Below are 16,928 nucleotides of genomic sequence, written 5' to 3'. Positions count from 1 at the left end.
TGTTGAATACAAAGGCTTCAGTAGGTTTAAAAAACAAGAACATTTATTAGTAGAACTGCAGAACACTTACAGGACAGTAAATATTCTATCAGTAACAGTGCAGTGTAAAGAACAGAACAGCAAAAGTTCAGAAATGAAACACAAGGTTTAGAGGAAGTTGGGAACAAAGTAATAATCTGAACAATCTTATTTTGAATAAGGAGCAATAAATGCACAACTGAGTAAATAGCAAGTTGTCCTGCTTCATGTACTTCTGTAGAATCAGTACTTCTGAAGAACTGCCTTTCTAAAGAAATGTCTTCACAGATTTTACTCAGAACATTCTGTCGCTCTAGCAAAAAGGACTTTGTATGTAATCTGATGCTAGCTTCCTCTTGGCACTAAAACTAAGCATTTGTCACATCAAATATTGGCTTAGCATGAACTGTAACAAATTTTTAAACTGATAGGCATTTTTCTCCTTGAATTCCAAGAATACAGTGTGTAAATCTGGTAAATAAACAGAGTTCAATAAATTTGGCAATTAAAAACAATGCTTCTGAACATCAAATGCCATCCTTAGTTTACTAATTTCTCAACATGGGTCTTACCTACAAATAATTTTTTAATTTTTATAGCATGTTAAGTTTTCTGTAAGGAGCATAAAATAGTAACAAAACTACAGTAAAAGAAAGCTGACTTTAAAATCATATTAATATAGATTTTTGCTTAAAACATTAGAGATTATGTTCAGAATATTGGATGTATTTCAAATCAAGTTATGTGAACACAAACATGTTTGTAAAGTGCTTTCTGAACAAATAAATAGTTAGAAAACCAACAAATATCAGCAATGTTCTCGAAATTATAACAGCAATACAAGCTTCATCACATATAATTCTGAACTCCCAAGGTGGATACCATCGTGAGTAATCTGAAAATAAACATATCATTAAAAGTTTAGGTGTACATTTTTTTCATTTGCAGTAACTAAGGAATATGAACAACAGTGCAAAATTATAACACTTACAAACAATTTTATCACGTTCTTCATTTCCTGCAGAAAGGAAAAAAAAGAAACAGTTCCATCAGGCAGCCAGAATTTCTCTTTCTTTAAATCTTTCCTAGTAAGCTGAAACTTACCAATGAAACAAGAAAATCTAACAAATCTGAGAACTTGAATTGAGAAACCTTACAAAAAAATGAGATTGCTTCGATAAAAATTAAACTGCAATACTTTATAATGCCTCCATAAAGATATTCTTGCTTCCAACAGTTACACTGATGAGAACAAAGACCCACGTGTAAAGGAATTGAAGCCTTATATGACCATTTTCAGATTGAACCCTCTCTTCTTTGTGCTTCTCAAAATAATAAATACTGTTTGATATTCACAACATACACATGAAGTTAGTACATGCTATCAAGTACAGCCTTACGGTTGAGAATGGGAGACAGACTGTTTCCTAAATTGGGCCTAAATATTGGGGTAAATATAACCTGGTAGTCCTATCTGTTTTTCAGAGATGTCTCCTACTGAGAAATTACGACCCATAACATTAAAGCTATATAACATATATTAAGGCAACTAATTGTTAAACCACGAGTGTAACTTCCAGTTATTGAATGAAACTTAAAAACTTATGCCCTAACTTTAGCCACATGAATCTTCCAGCTTTTGGCTTTCCAGTAGGTAGAAACTGTATGTTTGGGACCTTCTGAAGAGAGACACCGAAGTAAGAACCTTTAGAAGTACACAGAGCGATGCTGATTTCTTTATCTAGCTAATGATGTCATACCAAATACTCTGAACCTTTACAGAGTACAACCATAAAACCACAATACATTTAAAACTGCAATCACGAATTAGCAAATCAAATTGAGACTTCATAAGTATCCCTAGGACACTGATTCAGCAACGTGAACACCTTTGTTTCCAGAATATAAATAGCCTTACGGATAGTTTATAATTGCATAATACAATAATACATAATACTAAATAATACAATTGCAAACTGGACCTGAGAGAGCATCAAAAAGGAGTAAACCACATTTTGCAGCAGTTTTTATCAAGCACTTGGTCATATTTTTTCCTTTTATGTATTACATTTTGCATTGTCTTTCACTTACTACACAGTTTCCTATCACAGAAGTCCCTCCTGGCACATTTACTGCATGGTGCTCCTTCTTTATATGGTCTTCTTCGAAAATTACCACTATAAGGGAAGAAGTTTCTATGAGACAGGTAGGTCATGCATAATTTCAAAGAAGTCATTGGTTGAAGTAAATACACTGAAATACGAGTTGCTCACTATTAAAAACCTTGGAGTCATTTTGAAATCTCTCTTTTCATTTTCTTTGTTCTCTCCACGAGAAAGAAAAGACTTCTAAGAAGTTATTTATTTTTTCTTTTTTTTTCTTTTTTTTTTTTTTTAACAGGAAGGTACTATGGCTTTTTATTCAAATTTTACACTGGTGGATAAATGAGAATGTTCTAGGTAGAATTTTGTTTTAACTGAGATAAATTGAGAAGAGTTTTAGAGTGGAAAATTTTAAAGCTGACACACTCCTGAATAGCTCATAACAAATCATTTAGTAGAAAAATAAAAACAATGTATGTTAACAGGATATTCTGTGGGCTACTCACTGTTGAAAAACATAACCTTTGTTCAGCAAAATACTTGAAAATGTCTAACAGTAAGAATGCAGTCTTAATGAATACAGGTGGATTATTACATGCTTAAGTACCTCATCTAAGTGGAGCCTGACTGTTAAGCATAATAGTCAGCCTGCAGGACTCATTAGTGGCACATTTATACAATCCACTCATACATGTAACTGGTAGATCTGACAGCACAGACAGCATCATTCTGGCCGCCAGGTAATCAGCTGCACAGTATCCTGGCTATGCTGTATGGTCTGCTCAAAAAGAAGCAGCAATGCTATGCTCACAGCCTAACCCTGGGAACAAACAGATTTAGCTCCCCTCAAGGACTGTGGGCTACTTTTCACCTCAATAGCAGACACTTTGAATAATTTTCTTCAAAGAAGATCACTTGCATCAAGACCTATGATAATTTTTTCAGGATTACAAGTTTCTACACACACTCTTCACTATCTGTATTTATAAGCAGGAGTTACCCACCAGACATAAAGATGTATGAGCTGGTAAAACATTGCAGAAGAAGGTGCACAGAGAACCCCTCCAAGACATTACCTGCAATTTAACTGCAACTTTTCTTTGACATGCCTTTACACATCCACACACACTGTTGGTTGGCTTGAGTGTTACCCCAGAAGCTAAAGCAGCCCATTTCCACCACATGCACTGCCCTGAAGCTCAGACAGGAAGAAAATGGAAGCAGAGTGCCCACCCTCGTAACTCTTCTGTTACTAGGAGTCAAAGACCTGCTATAGAAACTTGCTATAGAAAAGCAGGAGAGAGTTCTGTGTACGTATAAATAAATACATACATATACAAAAGTTGCAGGTTAAGTGGCAGAACTTTTAAGTCAACATCCATATATACACTCACAGCATGAGTGATTTCAAACACAAGGCTTACCTGAAAAGGGTCTCAGACTCCAGAATGGAAAGATAGAAGGACAAAGCAAAGCTTCTAGAAACTCTGGCCAAAGCATAATATCAGATAACAGTGTGAAAGGAGGGCCAGCAGGTGATTGTGCATGGTTCAATTGCAGGAATGCAATACAAACCACAGAGATTGCCTGAGCTGCAGTTCAGGAGGTCTTTCTTGGTATCAAAGGCTTCAACTGCAAACAATAATTGTACTGTTACTACAGAGTTTAAAATCCTCTGTAAAATCCTCTTTGAGAAAACAGACTCTGAGCTACATATTCAGAGAGATGGAAGGCACTGTCTGTTTCCTGAGATGCCTTGCCTTCTCATTACAAAGAAATAAATCTAAACATTGAATAACGTCTAAGTTGTGGAGTTGTACCCCATTGAGAAGAAATAATCAATGGGGAAAAAAAGGCACAGATTAACTTTTGAAGAGGAAAAAAAGTCCCCTTCTCAAGGGGGAATGAAAGAGCAGCATAGTAGAGTTCACTTGGCCACTGGGGTGAAACCATCTCACACTTGTAGCAAGATGGGGCAGCCAACTTTGGGCATGAGAATGCTGACGGGAGGTAATGGGAATCTCAGACAAGGATGGTACCACAGCATGCTGTCTCATTTCCTTTGAAAAGCATCTATAAAATGGCTACACTGCACAACTGCTATGCTGAATAAGGTAATTTTAGCAAGGTGATCTTTTAATTGGTGCATCCTCAATTCTGAGAAGAAACTGCTATCTGTCAGGCTAATTGAGTCCTCAGGATGCTCTGAGAAAATGGTCTTACTGTTCTAGCTCCACTTATTTCCTGTGGTGAATTAGAGATTGGGGTTCTTAGTATCATACAGTTAGACCTCATCTCTTTGTTGGATTGAAGTGACAGGACAAGAAGTAGTAGTTTTAAACTCAAAAAAAAAGCAGGCTTAGATTAGATAAAAGGCAAATTCTTCACACAGAGGGTGGTGAGGTGCTGGCACAACTACGCAGAGAGCTGTAGATGCCCCATCCCTGGAGGCATTCAACACCAGGTTGCATGGGGCACTGGGCAGCCCTGCCCGTGGCACAGTGCTTGGAAATGGAAGATCCTTCCAACCTGGACCACTATGCAGCTGAGCTATCAGTTGTCAAGAATCTGTAGGACGGCACAAGATATCAGCATGATAAATTGTTACAGATTAGAAAAGATCAAATTAATCAATCTTTACACACCACTGTTGATGTCAATTAGTCATTATTCTGAATCAGCAATTGGAAATTTTTTTACATCAGATGTTAAAAAGAAAACAGCAGCAAAACTCCATATCCCAGTAAGTTTCAAAATAATAATGCAATTAGAAGTACAGCTAAGAAGAGATAAAGGCAGAACTTAAAGGAAATATTTCATTCAAACTAACTGAACTCCGTGACAGTGGCCCAAGTTTGCTAGAAGAAAAAAAGCTGCCAAGTTTCCCATTTTTTCTGGCTCATATGAAAAAGAAAGAAATGAAGAGGATCATAAACCAGAGTGGGATTTGCTTAAGATTGCCACAGAATGACCTTATCAGTAAAGTTGGTAGATTTAAAAAAAACAAGTACGTGTTGTAATGGTTATGGTTAGTAAATGAATTAGACAACCATTATTCTCTCTAGGTTTAGCATTTGCAAGATCTCAGTTTACTTTTAGTGAACTATTATTACAATTGATTTCTCTTTCTTCACAGTTAGAAGAACAACTTACGGTGGTGCATAGTTGCAAACAAAATTTGCTGCGTTTCTTATTCCTCCAACTTCTTTACAGAAAGCAACAGCACAGCCTAGTTTATATGTGTCATCCCAAACGATCTAAAAAATGTTCAAAAATAAATTAAAATGACACACACGGTAACCTAGTCTAATATCCAGCAAATAGCAGGTTATTTTAAGAGACTCTACATATGAGTTCCATTTTGCAGTAACTGATCTACTCTTAATGTTTATTCATAAAAGAACTGCTGGTAAGAAAGCATTCTAAGATGCACATCCAAATACACCTCAGGAGTAAGAGAGCTATACTGCAAGTTTCCAGAATCTTCTACAGGACAACTTTAGTAAACATCACTGGCTTTATGGTTGCTGGGCAGGTTCCAAGGAACAGAAGAGAAATCAGTGGCAGCTACCTGACAGCTTCTTTAAGTAGGACTGCAGAAAAAGGCTTCTTACGTGCACTAAAAATGGCCTGGCTGGTAACTACAACAAACTTAACCTGAAAGCTTTAGCACTGTACAATTTCAGACTGACCACTGCTAGCTGCCATACTTGAACAATGATGGCTTACTATCGCTTACAATCTGAGCATTCACTGCTTTTTCTTGGGAGATTCCTTCTATATCCTCTGCATACGTCCTGAATTTAGTTAAGAACTTTCAACTATATACCTACAATATCTGGATGATCACATACCCCACTTCTGGAAAACAAAGACAAACCAGATTGCTCTCAGTTTCTCCCCAGCATGAACAGTACAGGCCTCAGACTGACAAAACCATCTGAACTTTCCCAAAAGTTCCATCCTGTCCATTTTAACTGCAAGAAGTGGTTAAGCAGTATGTTAAGCAGACATCACCTTGCTTAGAAAAGGACTTAAATGTTTAATTAAAAAAAAGCTTAATTAACTGAGTCCCAGATTAAGGACCATCTTTCTCTTTTCTTACTAGATATAATTGATATTATGGGATATAATTGATTTCGGCTGGATTTCCATTTTCTCTTGGTGTTTTTTTTTTTTCCTAATAAGGAGTTCCCCCAGACATTTTGCAATTACTGTGATTATTTCCAACACCAACCTGACATTTCCAGAATTCAGAATGGTGTGTGTACACAGCTGGAGAACTCGGAGTGATTACTAAGCAGAGTTCACAAAGTGCTGATACAATTAAATGAGTAGTGAGGCTAACACTGTAGGCAATAGTGGATTGTTATTACACATGATTTTATGAAACAAGAAGGTGAACCAGGTAACTTGCAGTGCTGCCACTGCTTGAGATCAGAAAAGACAACAAGCTGATGGTCACTACAAACCACATTCACAATTCTGTATTAGTGACAGACCCGGATTTGTCCGCTAGGCACTATACTACTAACTACACAAAAGATTTTACTGAAGATGATTCTTACCTGAGTGTAATGACTGCAGACTTTACTGCATTTCTGCAATGAGTAATTGTAGTTTCTGACTTCATCATGCCACGCTTTAATGGCATATTTAACATGAAATATTTGATGACTTCCAATCCATATATTCTCTCCAACACTCATAAAATGAGGATGGCCATGATATCTCACGTTTAAATGCATGTTATGATCAAAAATGCATTTATTTGCCCATGCCCTGGCAGTCCTTGCCAAAGCTGCATCCCAAGTCTGCAAAATAATAAAGTTGAAATAATTGTGCAATGTCAAGTTACAGGAGTCTCCAACAGTCAGATAAGAGCAGGCAATAAAATGGACAGATACAGATTATTATATATTAATAACAGGTAGACTTTATATATTGGAGCTACATAAAGAAATGCTTTTCCTTATTTAAGGCAAGTACTCGTGTTTTATTTTGACTTTTCCAGTGGCAGCACAGAATGACAAACTTGAAAGAATTTTCCCCTTTTCACTGCTGAAAATTAACTTTGTAACAGCACATACTAGCAACTAAAAAATGTTTGGAATGCACTTTTATCTTCAGATAAATGAGTCATTAATTAAGCGTGAAATTTCTGGGGGATTTTTTCTTACTGAACAAATTGTTAAGGATTTCCATCACATAAACATTAATTCAGAGTAAAAAATACACAGCTTCTGTAGATTAAGATGTATAAATATTTTATGCATTTTGATTCTCCACAAACACATCCTGCACTAATGCTTTAAATACACCAGAGCATTTTACAAACACAGCTTCATAAAATACGTTTGTTTGGCAAATAATTTATTCTGCTATTTATTATTTCTCTGCAGTCTACCACTGTAACATAACTTCTGATTATTTAACAAATGTATTTTGTATTTGTGTTCCAGTCATGAGTGCTTTCCAGCAGGCTTCTTCTATCTGTAACGACCTAGTTTTATGTCTTACAGAAAAGACCCCAGGTTTTAATGCCTAAGCTTAGCATTGTGCAGACATTTTGGTTACTTTTTGTCTCTACATGGCTGCCAATGTTGTTATCTCACCAAGGCCTGTTGCTTTTGTTTCTAGCTATCTGTCTAAATTCATATTTCCTTTTTTCATCATTTTTGTCTGCTTTTCCTACTCCAGAACACTAAACCCAGGCACAGCGCTTTAACAAGGTACTTCAGCCTGAAAGTTATATGGCTCTCCATCTACCATTCTGGATTCTAACCCATACACACAAAGCCATTCTGTTCCCACAGCATGAGAGCATGTGATTATTTTCAGGACTACTTCAAAATACCAAGATATCAGGTCTCTTTTTTTCAGCATGTTCTTCAGTTTTGTTTAACCATTTTCACCAAAGTTTTCAGTGCCATTTGTGTCAGTACCAGATACAAAGACTTTTCCTTGATACCAGAGATCTCCAGCCCCAGCAGTCCAGTTTATACTCTTGCTTTTGACAGAAAACTGAACTGCCATCTGGTGCTGGACTGCTTATCTTCTGGAGGGAGCTCAGGGGAGACCTCATGGCTCTCTACAACTCCCTGAGAAAAGGTTGTAGCAGGGTAGCAGTCAGCCTCTTCTCCCAAGTAGCAATGATACAATAAGAAATAGGGGCCAGGAGTTGCACCAGGGAGGTTCAGGTTGGATATTGGGAAGGATTTATTCTCAGAAAGAGTGGAGTCATGGGCACAGGATGCCCAGGTAATTGGTGCAACCCCTGTCCTCTGAAGGTGCTTGAGACGTGTGGAGATGTGGCTCTGAGGGCCGCCGCACGGTGGTGCTGGGCTGAAGGTTGGACTGGATGATCTCAGAGGTCTTTTCCAACCTTAATGATTCTGTGATTCTTCCAACCAGAAATTCCTTGGGGCTAACGTGAACCTCTTCCGTTTGCCCATCCTATAGCACCAAGCTGCACGCACAGCTGTTTCTATCTCACCTGTCTATAACCAACCCAACTTTCTAAGATATTTCTCATCAAATAAGCATGATGTTATCTGAACACACACGGCACTGCTTCTACCCCGGCCATCTCACTGCGCCACCCCGCTCACACAGCCGCAGGCCGCCGCCTACCATGTACCGCATGTTGCTGGCGGTGGGCTCCACATTCCTGCGGTACACGTTGTGTGTGCGCACGCACTCCCCGATGAAAGCCTTATCAGAGATGGGCGGCAAGGCGGGGACCTGCCCGGCCACCGTGCCCAGTGCCGCCGCCACCACCGCCAACACCAACAGCCTCATGGCGCCGCACTTGCCGCAACCGCTCGGGCACGCGACGGGCGGCGGTGCCGCTTCCAGAACGTTCGGCGGGCCGGCTGAACTACAGCGAACTACAGCTAACAACAGCTAACTACAGTCCCCTGCAGCCCCCCGAGTGCGGCACCGCTCCCCATCCCCTGGTCTCGGCCGCTTAGAGCTCCGAGCCGCGCGGGAGCCGTGAGAGGGCGGCGTGCTGCCGGCACAAGGACCGCCCCGCCCGGCCGCCGCTCCTCCTCCGCGCCGCTGCTGCGCGGCCGCCGGGCGGGCGTCGGCGGCCATGGTGCTGTCGGTGCCGCAGCAGGCGGTGGTGTCGGTGGTTTTGGTGCTCTGCCTGCTTGTCGTTATGCCCAGGATGTTCGGGGGAGGCGGAGGCGGCGGCAGGGCCGGGCGGGCTCCGCGGGGCGGCAGGGCCGGGCCCGGCCATTTCGAGCCGCGGCAACAGCAGCAGCACAGAGGTACGGGCCCGCGATGCCGGAGGGGCCGCTCGGAGCCGTGTTTGTCGGGGCGGCCCGAGGAGAGTCCGTGGTATGGAGGGGGCCGTGAGGGGGGTGTTGGGAATGCCTACACGTGAGCGAGCGGGGCCCCACCAGCAGCGTGTGTGAGCTTTAAACCTCCTGCTCCTTTGTGGCCCTGCTGGTTGCTGTCTGTTTGTCTTTAGAAAATTATTTACAGAGTATAGGTGAAACCGTGTTGCTGGAAATGTATGATGCCGGTCAACGAAACGAACGGGTAAGTGTATTGCATTGGCTGCGGGAATGAAAACTCTTCTCCCCTTGCCATCCAGCCTGTTCAGCTTGCAGATATCAGCGCTGCCATCTGCAGCACCTCTGATGCTGCCGTGGCCCAAGTTGTGCAGAGTTGAGCCTGTGCTGGGAGGACACTGCTCTGTGTCCTGCTCCTGCCAGGCCAGCCTTTGCTTCCTGTAGTCCTGCAGTCTTCTCATTGAGAGCAAACTCAGTGGAAGAAAGGAAGCAGACGAGGGAGGGAAGCATTTAGCATTCAGGCAGTACTTGTTGGCTATAAATGGGAAGCTGTTGTGGCCACACAACGTATGTAATGTTTCAAGCAGCCTGAGCTGCCTGGCAGGGTACATCTTGGCTCAGACCCTCGGGGACAGCTTTGGGGTAAATGTCTCTGTGCTGGCCATAAGCATCTCTGACCTTGCCTTCCTGGGCTGAAGGTAGATGGCCTCTTCTAAAAGGGGGGCCACAAATACCCCTCACATTTAATACAACTGCTGCCTTGCTCCTGAAACTGCTGTGGCCTCAACAGGGACTCATTTGACAGAAAGGAACATGATGCAAGATTGTGTTTACTCTTAAAAGAACCAAAGCAGAAATACAGCATTGAAATGTTTTCCTTGTATGTCTGTCTTTTCTGTGGTTTGTCCCTGCATTAGCCAACGTGTGCATGAAGGGAGAAACACAAAACTTGTATCTTAAAGCAGCATGGAAACTTAATTTGAGAATCTTTCCTACTCAGATTTAACTTTATGTTCTATTTATAGAAGGTTGATTACTGGTAGCTTTGTTTGAATGTGGAGCTGACAGCATCATCTGCTGGAGTGAAGAGTGAAGCTGATCACAAGAAGGAAAGAAATTAATTCTGGTTGTGAAGCTGATCGCACCTCTGATTTCATTTTTTTATTTTGTCTTATTTCTTTCAATTTAACTTTGAAGGTAGTCCTCAGACAGTTCATCAAGGTCGCCCAAATCCAGGAAATCCTGAAGGTAGTGTTTACCAGAGTATTCAGCAGATGAGAAATGCAATGGCAAAAGAGATAAAGAGTGAGAGGACAAGAGGAAATGGCAGAGACTTAGCATTCACACTCATGCCCTTGTATGCTCTTGGAGTGGGAGTGTTTGCAGCATACAAATTCCTTAAGGTAAGATATATGAAAGTCATTATTATTGTTGAAATTGAAAGGAAACTTTTTTTCTCCCCAGGTCTGAGCCCATGTGTGTGGTTGTCTGATGATGTTAGATCTATCTTGTAACATAAATGCTGTAGTTAAGTATATGTCATTCTTCCTAATGAAGGCATTGGCCTTATCTTTTTTAGATGCTTAAATGAGAGTCTTATGCTTCTTCTCCCAGTCTCATAAAAGAATCTGAGAATATGAACAGTGCTGTTACTGAAGCTGTAATTTCAGTTTCATCAGTATTTTTCATCCTTCAGAATGAGCTGGGATATGGGAACAAGGCTATTCCTGCAAAATAACAGCTTTAGGCTAGCAACTGAATAGAACAGTGAGCAGTAATAATGAGCAGTCTAGAACTTCTCCCTACCCTGACCCCTCTCATTTGATCAGGCTGCTGTAACAAAGACTGCTAGCCATGAAATGCAATGCCTTTTGTACCATTAGTGAATTAAGAAAGGAGAATGCATGATCAATTTGTTCTTAGCTGTTTTAGTGTCACACTTGTTAGATATTATGGGTAGCATTTGAAAGATTGTGTGCATCTGGAACGTTGTTGCTTGCCTTCAGGGGGGAGAAAATAAAAAAATAAGTCAAACTTATTTTTATATGTATACTGCTGAACGGTGTACACAGTCTTTTCATGTCTATAATCAATTTCATATCATATATGAGAAGAATACAACTTAGCAAGATGAAGGTAGAAGTTGAACAATTTGGGTCTAAAAATAAATGTAATACTAGAAGTAATTAGGTTGTAAGTAAGATTTAATATCATAAAAACTCTATTTTGGATGTTATGACTCTGTAACTTGTGCTTGCAGGCCTGAAACAAAAGCTTCTATAGTAACATAATATTTTTATGACATTTTTATTAGTTTAAGGAAAGTAGTTTTATCTCCTAATTAATAGCAATCTAGAGGGTTTCTTCTACTACTTTTGTAAAACTGAAGATGAAGCAGCCACTTCTTTTATAACTTTCCTCAGTCATGTTAACATTGCTTTGAAGTGTTATGTTAATATTGCAAGAAGGCAAAGCAGAAATGAAATTTCCTTAATGGAGCATAAATTTTACAGTTGCTGTTTTCTTGCAGTGAATTTCTGATTGTATTTTTATTTTTAATGTAAAGATACTAATGTAATCTTTTAACACAATTTTGTTTATCAAAGATGAAGGCACATGAAGAGAATCTCTCTGAGAAGGAAAAGAGTACAGAAGAGAAGGCAAAGGAAACGGGTAAGATTCCCACTCAGAATGCATACATTCACCACCTGCGTGTATTTCCTGCTGAAACAAGGCTACTGATTTTCATGAATATGTTCTAGCTCAACCAGGAAGTTCTTTTCAGTTACTTTGGCGCCATTAGGGAAGGACAAAAAGCATTTTGTTATTCTGTGTATTTCACACACTTACTGGATTTGGTTGAAAACTCCCAATGGAATTATTCTTTAAAACAGTTACAGTATTACGAGGCAGAGAGCCATTATATAATGGTTTCAGTTTGTGTAGTGGTTCTCTGCCTTGTAATGTGCGATGTTCTTGTCACTCGATGCCTGGTGAATGGCTTCATTAGATTAGAGTGTTAAAATAGGATATAATATCTTTGAGAATTAATAGGATGTTGTAGGAGAATATAACAGTATTATGCAGTTATACAGATTGTTCTTTTTCTGGGCCAAATTAGAGATCAAAGTCATGATTTGTTTATAGAGGAGAGAAAGTAAGTGATGCCATCTTCATGAAGCAAAAGTGCCCTTGACTGTCTGATTCAGTGTGTTTAGGACACACCAAAAAGTGAACTTTCTTTTGGAGAAAAAGTTAAGGCACATCAAAGTTGTACTGTTCTCATACCTTTTCTTGCCTCTTGTATAGGCATGCTTCTAGTTAAGTGAACAACTGGCAGCCTCTTTTGGTGTCCCTGTACAACAGATCTGTAATTGTTTTTGGCAGTGATTTGTTATGCTGCTTCCTCACCACCCTCATATATTGTATTTTTCTTTCTTCAGAGTTTCACAGTATTTTAAGAGGAGTTACTCCTCACAATGCTAGTGCCTTAAGCACTCGTTGAATGCAACTATTTCAATGTAGTTTGCAAGGTAAGAGTAAAAAAAAATTAATGACAGTATGAAGGATGAAGGCACTGCTTTTGACTTGGGAAATCTTAAAACTGCATAGTTCTTCAGGCTGGGAAAGTGGCAGTCAAGTTCTCAGATTCTACCAAGGTATGCCTGTGTTGGATACTGTTCGAGAGAGATTACTGGATAAGAGGGATTTCAGGACATGCACTTTAAAGTTTCTGTTCTTAACCCAGCCATCTCCTTTTCACGTTCTAGATTTTAGAGAAAAAACCTTTCTGAATTTCGAATCTGTCCATCCAAAAGTATAAAGTAATATTGTTTTGGCACTGTAAACGCTTCTAATGTAACATTCTCTCTCTCTTTCTCCCTGCTCTTTCCCTCTTTTTTTCAATTTGTTTTTCTGTTTGCTAGAACATCAGCTTTTAGAATTGGAGCAGCACCTGGCACAGACAGAGAAAATGTTAAATTCTTTGTTGACTCAGTTGGATCCCTTGTCAAATTGGTGAGTGTTTCAAAAATGCTTCAGTATCCATCTTCTGTTAAGTGAACTTCTGCAAAATAACACATTTCTGAAATACAGGTAGAAAATATTGCTTAGAAACCTTCCTTAATTACTGTTTATGTAGCCTTTAATAATTCTTTCATTTATGGTATTTTCTGCAGACACCTCCTTTCCTTTGTTCATCAACATAAATGCCAAAGCTCAGACTTACAATCAGATTACTGTCACTGAACAAGTTAAATTGTAAAGTGGACTGAGGAGAATAATACTGAAAAAACACTTAAGCTCAGCAGCCTTTGAAAACCCTTGTGGGAATTACATTTCTGGTAGCAAACTGAATTCTTTCAGTTTGCATGTCATTAGAAGACGAAATCGGTTATCAAGGCATAGCTGCTTATTTCTGTGTTTTGAAAAAGCTTTAAACTGAATGTGTGCATTGGAGAGAAACATAACTGATCTTTGGTGGTGAAAAAATGGGAATGAATAATATTACCTCTCTGTAGTTTAATCAGATGTTCTTTCGTTAAGAAGGTAGGACCTTATGCATGTACCAGAAATAAAAGTATACATGCTGTATATTTTGTGTAGACTTGACAGCTTTCATGAAGCCTAGTTTAAAACATGGTGAACTTCACAATTGCTCCTTTAGTATACTTCTAAATTTAATATATATTGAAACTATTAAATAGTAAGAACATTAATAGTAAGGCTAATTTGTTTACCAAATTTCTGGTAGTCATAAGGAAGAGAAAGAGAGTAAATAAAACCAGAAATAAATGAGAAAATGCTCTAAGCTGAAATTTTCTGTATTGGCCATGGTTCTCCTAAAACCAAAATTAATTGGGTTGTTTCTTAAAGTAGTCATTACGCAACCTGAGTGATTGAATCTCCACTGTTTGAATTCAACAACTATTCAGTATGTGTGTGTGATCGTAGAATCACAGAATATCCTGAGTTGGAAGGGGACCCACCAGGATCACAAAGTCCAACTTCTGGCTGCATGCTGGAGCACTCAAATCCAGACCATGTCTGAGAGCACTGACCTAATGTTCCTTCAACTCCATCAGGCTTGGTGCTGTGACCACTGCCCTGGGCAGCCTGTTTCAGCTACCTCCCGGTAAAGATCCTTTTCCTGATGCAGATCCTGATGCAGCTCTGTGCTGTTCTCTCGGGCCTCTTTTTGTGGAGCTGTGCTCCAGCCTCTCATCCCCAGTCTGTACATATCCAGGGTTGCCCCGTCCCAGGTACAGAATCTGGCACTTGCTCTTCTTTAATTTCATACAGTTGGCGATTGTACAGCTCTCTAATCTGTTAAGATCTCTTTATGGGAGACGTTCTCAAAGAAAAACTTGACAAAAATTATTACTAAACTAATGTATTTATGTACGGAAAGAAATACTGCTCTCATATGCATTGTTATTAAGTAGTCATTTCTAAGGTGATGTTTCAGCTGTTGATAATATCGTCATTTCTAAGGTGATGTTTCAGCTGTTGATAATATCTCTTTTCTAGTGTTAATGCTTTAGCTTGTGAGCAGAAAGATGAAATAATGACACAGATCCAATCAATTAGACGACTGATGAAAGAAAGTGGATTGGATAAATCAGAAAACAAGATGACAGGTACTTCCAATTTTCAGTGGGATAGTTATCTAATTAATTTATATTTTAAACAGTCAACATCTTTCTGTGATAATGTTCAGCTCCTGCATCTTAGGTGAAATAAGTGTAGAATTAATTTTATTCTGCAGTTGTACTATTCTTCCTGTTTGAGTGGAATCTATTATCAAGTTTTTTGATACACTGTAGGTTTTTTTTAAGAATAAATGCTAAAATATATTGAACTGACATGCTATGCTTTCAAGAAACTAGCTTCTTGAATGAAAGTCCTTGAGCAACCTATTAGTATTGATCTAATTTTAGTCTGAGGATACCCACGTGTGGACCTTAGAGGTTGTGGGCAATACTGCACAGTTACACTGAACAGCAGATTGTATGTTAGATTCCTCTGGGATCTTCCAAAAGGTGAACAGTAGTCCAAGAGAAATTTTAAATGTTAGGAACAGTTGATTAGAAGTTTGGCAATTTCTCCATTAGTTGAATTTTATTAAAAGAGAGAAAAAAGAAATAAATATTCTACTTCTGAACTGCCTCTAAACTTGGAACCTGTCCAGTAATTCAAACTTCTTTTTTTTTTTTGTAAATTGTAAGATGTCAGCCACGTTTGTAATGAGAAACTTGAAGATCTCCTTCAGTCATTTTCTGAACATTCTCCAGAGAAAGAAATGAATGACGGAGAAGATGACGGTAATGAAGATTTGCATGAAGATGCTGATGATGATTACAGAATAGAGGAGCATGAATTACGTGATGAATGTGAGGTACATCAGTTTGAAACAGATGTAGTAGAAGACCAAGAGATGATAAACAAGGATTTGATAGAATCAGAGATGGGATTGAGGAGACGTAATAAATATGAATGAAATCTGCATGTGTAAAACTTAAAAAGCTTATGAATTTTTTTTCACAATGTTGTATGCACTTTAAACTGTTTTGAATGAAGTTATGAAGTTATGTGCACTGCTGTATGCTTTAAAAAGAGGGATTAAAACTGCTCTTATCTGATCTTTCTGCAGTTGATTTCAATGGCAGCAAAGTTTCCCTGGAGATGTTTACATATTTTATCTATTTATTTTTTCCTATAAAGATATTTCTGTACTTTGTATATAATACACTGTAATCTTATGCTTCACTGAAATATTGGAATATCTTGTAATTTAGACTGAAAATAATAGGTGCTTCATGTTTTGTAACTAGTAAGCACAGTACCACTTGAAGTGTGATTTCTTGAGTTCATTAAAGAGCATGAGTGATGAATTTAGCTCTTTGTGGAAGTCTTTGGAGGGAGGGGAAATAAAAAACAGTTATGGGTAGATGTGTTAGAGATGTGTTAATGGAGAAATTTCGTGATTGGCAGAGAAATTTAGCCACAAACACTATTGAAATAATTTTCACTTGTTGTCTTGTCAGGAATGGTGTATAGTTTTAATGTCAATGTCAACCTTAATGCATTACACTGGGTAGCTTCATTTTTTTTTTTCCCCACAGCTGTACCTGGTTAAACCTGGCAGCTGTGCAATCACCGACTTACCCCTTAGTACTTGTGTCCTTGCTTCATATTAAGACTGTTGAACCTGGCCTGATTCATTGTACTGTGCTGTTATTTTAAGTTAGCATTACCAGATGTGCTAGTGCTTCTCGCTCAAGAGCTGTAGGTTTGGTTGTTTCTTACGTACTGTGCCAACTGGACTGTGGCTTTCTAGGTAATTGTTTAAACAAGCTTTTATTATTATTATTATTAGTATTCTCCTTCTCCTTTGCTGTAATCATTTCTATCCAGACCTTAGTTTTCTCTTAGTTTTTTCTTCACTTCATGCACGTGCCTATGATGCTGCAATGCTTCAGTTGCAGAAATGAGTTCAGAGGTCGGT

The 16,928-nt window shown here is 38.9% G+C and overlaps 2 protein-coding genes across 3 annotated transcripts; one reads left to right on the top strand and one right to left on the bottom strand.

Annotated features, from left to right (window-relative positions):
- Positions 1-758: 758 nt before the first annotated feature.
- Positions 759-8,921, bottom strand: LOC122180914 (GLIPR1-like protein 2). The gene is made up of 6 exons (XM_042872894.1): positions 8,754-8,921; positions 6,689-6,934; positions 5,274-5,377; positions 2,110-2,195; positions 1,010-1,036; positions 759-913 (listed from the first exon to the last, which is right to left on the bottom strand). Exons 1-6 carry the CDS (start codon positions 8,919-8,921, stop codon positions 759-761), a joined length of 786 nt encoding a protein of 261 aa, XP_042728828.1.
- A 273-nt stretch (positions 8,922-9,194) lies between these two features.
- On the top strand, positions 9,195-16,314 carry CCDC107 (coiled-coil domain containing 107). 2 transcript variants are annotated; one of them, XM_042872964.1, is made up of 6 exons: positions 9,195-9,394; positions 10,619-10,824; positions 12,028-12,094; positions 13,348-13,438; positions 14,951-15,060; positions 15,649-16,314. In XM_042872964.1, exons 1-6 carry the CDS (start codon positions 9,217-9,219, stop codon positions 15,918-15,920), a joined length of 924 nt encoding a protein of 307 aa, XP_042728898.1. In that variant the 5' UTR covers positions 9,195-9,216; the 3' UTR covers positions 15,921-16,314. The 2 variants fall into 2 exon arrangements, with proteins under 2 accessions (XP_042728898.1, XP_042728899.1); XM_042872965.1 differs by lacking the exons at positions 14,951-15,060; positions 15,649-16,314 and adding an exon at positions 14,506-14,904.
- Positions 16,315-16,928: the final 614 nt, after the last annotated feature.

This window comes from Lagopus leucura, unplaced genomic scaffold, assembly GCF_019238085.1.
Source record: "Lagopus leucura isolate 7727_CA_CO unplaced genomic scaffold, USGS_WTPT01 Super-Scaffold_100008, whole genome shotgun sequence".
Lineage (NCBI taxonomy): Eukaryota > Metazoa > Chordata > Aves > Galliformes > Phasianidae > Lagopus > Lagopus leucura.
The sequence above is the reverse complement of the archived record's forward strand: the minus strand, read 5'-3'. Positions and strand labels throughout refer to the sequence as shown.